This window comes from Polyodon spathula, unplaced genomic scaffold (assembly GCF_017654505.1).
Source record: "Polyodon spathula isolate WHYD16114869_AA unplaced genomic scaffold, ASM1765450v1 scaffolds_3243, whole genome shotgun sequence".
Taxonomy (NCBI): domain Eukaryota; kingdom Metazoa; phylum Chordata; class Actinopteri; order Acipenseriformes; family Polyodontidae; genus Polyodon; species Polyodon spathula.
In genome coordinates, this window is record NW_024474707.1 from 1 (window position 1) to 7,116 (window position 7,116).

Sequence of the window (7,116 nt, forward strand, 5' to 3'; positions counted from 1 at the left end):
ACAATCCACTAACCCCCAGACAGAACAGAGATTTTAAAATGCACGATTAATACAATGACTAATATACACTTCACCGGTTTCAATTCGCTAAAATAGATACATCATACAAATCAATTTAAACCCATAAATAGATAGTGCTAAGATTAGGAACATCATTGCCCTTCGGAACACGGGAACCAATTGCTTTACCGAAAGAACCCCTCATCTTAATCGTAATAGCTTCAACATGGGAGTTGTCCCTTGGTCCGATCAAGGCGAACTGCATTGTGAACGCGAGGGAAAAACAGAGAGCCAATACGTTACAAAAGCCAGCTTAATCGTATACTTTCTCAACCACACCAATTCGGTTTGTTCTCACTACATACAACAATTATTAACGGATCACGACTCTTCCGCTGGTCAACTCATTCGTGGGTTGGATAATTCATTTTCCAATCAGACTGGAATAAACGCTAAACAAAACGAACTAAATAACAAACAGGCGCTCTGTCTTTCCCTGGCGTTCACAAATACAGTTTCTTTCGGTCAAGGGCACTCCCCGTTACCATCAAAGCAGCACATCAATTAAAGACAGCCCCTTTATCCAAGGGACTGGAGGCAGGACACATTGCACCTGTTAATTTGAATGACGTCGTCATGGCAGCAGGGCCAACAGGAGGAATCCCGAACTGAAAAGAATGCAAAACAACTACTTCCCGTAAAGCATCTGCTGACACAGAATGTTCTCATATTGAATTCAGATCAAACAGAGATGCTAGTGGGCTCACAGAACCAACTAAAAGGAAATGTGGGATTAAATGAGCTTGACCCTTGCAGTCTCTCATCAAATCTTAAACTAGAAATTAAAAGTTGGGGGTCATCTTTGATCCTGATCTATCATTTGAGACTCATATTAGGGAAGTTACTGAAGCATCTTTTTACTATTTGAGAAATAACTTAGACAAATTATTTCTATATCTGATGCCGAGAGACTAATGCATGCCTTTGTTTCATCTAGAATTGATTACTGTAATGCACCTTTTTTCTGGTGTCCCAAAACGTGTGTATCCCACTTGCAGCTTGTTCAGAATACCGGCGCTAGTATTCTAACTAAAACCAAGAACAGTGAACACATTACCCCTGTTTCAGCCGCTTTACCCTGGCTCTCCGTGCAGCATAGGATTGATTGAAGCTTCTCAAAAGATCTTAATAACTTAGCATTTATTCCGTAAAGTAAACGTAAACTTAAACCACAATGTATATATGTGTTGTGTGTGTGTGTGTGTGTGTGTGTGGGTGTGTTTGTGTGTGTGTGTGGTTGGTTTGTGTCTGTTGTGTGGTTTGTGTGGTGTGTGTGTGTGTTTTATGTATTATACATCAAGATATCGTTATTGATGACACATACTTTTTTAATCTAGAACGCCATGACTTGGTGGACGAGCGGGAACTCTGTACAATATGGACACTTCCAGGCTTGTGTATTGCAGCCCCCTCTCCTTGCCCTGTTCACTGATACTGTCTGCAGTGCGGATAACACACATAGCATTCTCCTCAGCCTTGCAGGGAACCGCGCCATGCTGCTCATTCTGCTATTCTACACGCTCCAAGGTAGCGTGGCTTTACTGTTTATATTCTAACATTGCACAACAACTGGGGGTTCAGATTTACACTTGTATAGATTATTATTATTATTTATTATATTTATTAAATAATATATAATAATAATAAGTATTATTATTATAAATATGAACAGTAGTCGCTTGGTTTTCATTTTTTTCTCGTTTCAGTTGGAGATGCGGGGCTGTTCCAATACCCGCCCTTAGTCAGAGCCGAGGTCGGGAGCAGCGTAAACTTGACCTGCGATATCAGAGACTTCTCGGCTGCAAAGTGCTTCAGTGTCATCTGGATCAAACTGCGGTCCAAGAGCAGACCGACCCTGGAAACTTATCAAAGTGTCAGACCCGGTGGCAGCTTCGTAGGCAACGAAATCGAGACATCCTGTTCCCTGAACCTCAACAACGCGCAGGTGAACGATTCCGCGACGTACTATTGCGCTTTTATTACGAACCAATTCATGTACACGGGCAATGGATCCACGCTAGTAGTACGAGGTAAGTAAGAAGCTATTGAATAGCGATGATGGTTTCTGAAATAAAGCCCTATTTTGATGGAATAATGTTTTCGCTTAGGGCAGTGTGGTAATTTTGTGATTTAGAAGTAAGACGGGAGTACATGTTGTATCAACTCTCAATTTCGGACACCGGGTTTAAGCCTGAATGCAACTTTGATGCATTCTTTATAAAACGCGTAACAGTCTATTTTAACTGCGTGTAAATTTGCCAGTTTGCAATATGGTTTCCTGTAAATTTGGAGACATGTAGTCGGTTTCGGTTACATTGCTTCGTTTTCCCATCTGCTGTCTGAAAACAGTGAAGTTGACCAATTCTAACTATTTTCGATATGTTTAACTCACCTACACAACTGTACATCTATAGCCAATGTTTTATTTAGGTTCAAAACACAATTCTGATATACTGAGCTGCCCACGGTTCTATAGAATGGGTTTCGTATGAAAATGCTAAACGTGATTATTGGTTCTGTGATGTACATCACGTAAATACAAAGTACTGTGTGCTATGCGCAAAAAAGAAACCATCGTGTTGTTCTTAATGTTCTATATATTTACATCGCTCTTATTGTTTCCAATACAGAAGGCTCCGATGACCGCGCTTATATTGAAATCCTCACCCCTTCAGAGGGCGCAGTCCAGTCCAGCGGCGCCGCTACTTTAGTGTGTCTGGTGTTCGGGGTACCCGAGCAGGCTCGGGTCTATTGGGTCATCAAACACGAACTGACCGACTTCGGGACCGGAAATTCCAGTGAATCCACTCCGGACTTTATCAGGAATGAGATCACCATTCCGGGCGCGGTCTGGAGCAGCGGGACCGTGTGCACTTGTGTAGTGGAAACAGAGAGCGGGCGGAATATGAGAAAAAGCGTGAGCAAGACCGGTGAGAGAGTTATAAACCTGAACAGTTTGTGCTACTTTGTTCTTAAATAAATAAAATAGAATGATCATGTAGCTACAGGTAATCTACACCAGTTTTCAGCCTGAGGCTTGCCACTGGTACGCATCGGCAGCTGTTCTTTGATTCCTCACAATGCTGCCTCAGTCGCACCATCGTAATGGATCAGTCAGTTTCTACCACTGAGTCACATGAAAAATGATGATGCAGGTTTCCAGGCTGCGATTAAAATGGTTGCAAATGGGACAACAACAAAAAAAAAAATTATTCTGGGTTAGGCACAAAAATGCTGCATCTCCCTTTAAAACCATGTGTTAATATTTATGACTGAGCCAATCTTTCTTGCAATAAACAGAAGTGCGAGAAGGACGGTAACAATTTGATCGAATACAAATGCTTCCAAGCGTGGAGAGGCGCTCTATTAACACCAGCTGACCACGAGAACGCGTTTCTTGCAACAGAGTAGTGATGGTGACCAAAACAAATTTTATCTTTATGAAACTCCAATAAACCAACGTCATCTTTCAACCCGTTAAATCGTAGAGTGCTTAAATAAAGTTTTGAGTCAACACGAACGGCTTCTTCTTCATCTGTTGCATCTTGCATTGCAAGGCAAACAGTTTATTTCTTAAGAACTGTGAAAGTTGAACGTACAGAAATGTACTGCTGAGAAACAAAACAAAGGAATTAAAAACGAAATGTACTGCACCGTAGTCTACTTGATTGCAATAATAAAAAAAACATAATTCTTTAAATTTAGCGCTCAGATTGTGCTAATGAAAATACCTCATGCTGCTGTGGTGTGTTTAATATCGTAAATAGTAGAACGAACACACTGCCATTTTTACTGAAAAACAAACGGTAACATATCATCATAAGAGCCGTCTGTCACGATCCGATCACTAACACGGAGCATGCAGCGTGCTAGTTCCATATTACAGCTGTACACGATTAAAGGCGCGGTCACCATCTCCAGACACAACACTTGCAAAATATTTCAAATATAAAGTTCATTGCAGTCAACAGCTGTACAGCTGAACCATTCAACATAACGAGGCAACAGATGAGTGAGTACAAACAGAAACCTGGTATAAAAAAAGGTTCTCTCTAGAACCATTAAAGGTTCTTTGCACCGATGTCATAGGGGAACCTTTTTTTGGTTCTTCAAAGAACCTTGACAACACCCAAAGTACCTTTTAAGAACCCTTTTTAGGTGAGTGTACTTGAACCAAACCAACGTGAAAAAATAAAGCGTGACCGAAGAGGCTTATCTGAAAGAGGAGCTTGATAATGATCCCAATTCTGAAGGCGCCGCATCTTCTTGCGTCTCTTAATTGATCCCTCGTGTGAGCAGCGCTGTTGTGCTGAAGCAGTGTACAGTAGCGGTACGCGAGTCTCTTTACCCCTCTGTTTAACTGCGTTACAGGGAGCGGTGCGTGTCCACTCTTCCTCTACGGGTCCCTGGCGGCAGCTTCATGTCTTCTCATTGCTTTGTTAATTATACTGGTAATATGCTATCGAAGACGGAATCAAACAGGTAACCTTTTCAGATTTATTATTAGCAAGCTATTCTAAATAGAGCAAAACCACGACAGATTTATAAATAAATACATGTTTTCTTTGTGTTTGTTTTTTTGTGCCAAACAGATGCGTATTTGGCAAATGAACGGTAAGTATATATTGAAATATTGCTCTATTAGTTATAATTAGCCTACACCGACTAATGTGAAGTAGCTGATATAAGGTTTATGCGCTATTTAGGCGCTGGAATAAGGGCGCAAATAGCGCGTAAACCAAGTTAGAAAAGGGACCTTAATTATGTGTCTGTTTATTTATTGTAATCTTATATCATCACGAATTATAACACGTTTATCACGAAGTAAAACTAAGTTTTTGGTGCACTCTATTTTGTATTTCTTTCTTCTTTAAACGGACTGAATGCTAATGGATTGATAAATGTTTTACGCATTCATGTGTTTTAACTGTTCAGGCAGCGTGAATACTGAAGCCAGAGTTCATATTGTTCACATTCACTTTTCTGATAGCCCTTTCGGGATACCATGTTGAGTGTTGTTTTGAACCCACAGATCGACGTATTCCGAGATTCGCGTTAAAGGGAGGGCGTCAGACAAACACACGTCAGGTATTCCAAACAAAACACAGGCGATTCCTGGTTTTACACACCTGCTAATCGGCTTTTTATTTCAAAATTTAAATTATGTTTATTTATTTATTTCCCCACAGGGCAAAGACACGCCAGACCAAAGATAAGATCAGCGGTACATTTTTATTATTATTATTATTATTATATATTATTATTATTATTATTATGATTATTATGTATGCAGATTAGTAGTATGACATAACATAGTGGTGTGGTATGTGCACACACATGTGTGGGTGACACACACACACACAACACATATATATTATAATATATACATATATATATATATATATATATAGTATATATATATATATATATATATATACACAACATGGTATACCTGGAATTCAATACCCTGGATAATTGATATATTTGCTTATTTAACATGGATATTGAAATGTAATTATATCTTAACTAAGGGCCCTATTATCAATTGCTTTATTTGTAAGCCGTTCTTCCAGCGCAAAAATAGAGCCCTCAAATATTTGCCGCCTATTGAATTAGAATGACGTAACATGTATTCATGACAATCCCACACGATTCTTTGGAGCACGCCTATACATTCCTGTCGTATGTCAATCACTCCTGTATGAATTGACACTGTATGAAAAGCACAGCAACACGATTTTTATTTTTTTCTTGGCAGGTGCTGGATGACGTGCACTACGCAAGTCTGCAGTTCGAGGAGCATGGGCGACGGAAATGAAGACCGGGGCTGGACAGATTATTAGAAACAGCTGTGCCATGTGGCACACACTTCTGTGTAACTGCACTGTCCCTCGCAGCACTGAATAATGTGATATGCAATTAGCAGCGCCGCCTTGCATTATGTATGAATGTAGGCATTATACATTTCTAACAATATCACATAATTACAATAATATATGTAATCCCTGCTTTAAATATAATTGAAATACGGAAGAAAACCAGTTATATCCTCATACATTTCATTGGTAAAAATATTTTATTTATTATTTATTTTATAAGAGCTGTAGATTTGCTTTATAGCACAATTCTAAAAACTCTCACAATTGCATTTTACGGCTATAGTTCAAATGCTTTTGCAATTAAATATATTGGTTTGTCAGTATATAAGGTTGCAGGAATCCCGGATTCTGATAGGATATCGTGAGTCTCTGCAAGTGAAATGCACGGTGTGTTCACAGTAAAGCTGGAACAGCATCTAAAGTAGTTCTGTCTGAGGAAAGATTGAAAGAGCGTCCCTCGCTATATGACTTCTTGCAATGTATTGTTTGCAATGCAAGGAATAAGGCGAGGTGATTATTTTTCTTGGTTCCTCTGTAGATGCATTCTGAAACACATGTAAAGTATTGTATAATTGTGCTTAGCTTCATGAACGAAACTCAGATTGCTTTTGATTTACCGAGTCAATGGTCAGCATTATCATGTGAAGTCAAGACAGCACATAGTCCAGTTTCATATATTAAATTGAAAGCAATAACTTTTCAAACATGTTTTGTTAAAGAAAAGAAATACATCTTAAGCAGCTACCTGGTGTATTAGAATTCAACAAAATAAAAATAGACTATAGCTATTGTTCCCTGAAAAAAAAAAAAAACTAGTAGCCTCTGTAAGATGTTTTGCGCGAGGAGAGGCGCGCCTCTTTCTCTCTCCCTCTCTCCTCTCTCTCCCCCCCTCTCCCCTCTCTCCCCTCTCTCTTCTCTCTCTCTCCCCTCCTCTCTCTCTGTCTCTATACGTTTAGAAACAATAGTTTCGTGCACATGGGATCCAAGCAGAGTATATCGTGAAAGAATTTGTTAGATTTTTATTTTTATATACAGGCAAAACTGGTACCTGATCTGACTGAGATCCATCGATTGAATGGGACATTATCAAGCAAAAATCATCCAATGGGAATGAAACAGTAGTACATACTGAGCATTCCGAACAGGTAGAGTCGGTACAGAGCTACGAGATGTTTTA

General features: G+C 39.4%; 1 protein-coding gene across 1 annotated transcript; it reads left to right on the forward strand.

Moving 5' to 3' along the window:
- The first annotated feature begins 1,457 nt into the window (after window positions 1-1,457).
- On the forward strand, window positions 1,458-6,093 carry LOC121311514. Its single transcript, XM_041243961.1, has 8 exons — window positions 1,458-1,587; window positions 1,767-2,090; window positions 2,691-2,990; window positions 4,432-4,542; window positions 4,653-4,674; window positions 5,093-5,148; window positions 5,250-5,284; window positions 5,819-6,093. The coding sequence occupies exons 1-8, from the start codon at window positions 1,554-1,556 to the stop codon at window positions 5,876-5,878; spliced, it is 942 nt and encodes a 313-aa protein (XP_041099895.1). The 5' UTR covers window positions 1,458-1,553; the 3' UTR covers window positions 5,879-6,093.
- The last annotated feature ends 1,023 nt before the right edge of the window (window positions 6,094-7,116 follow it).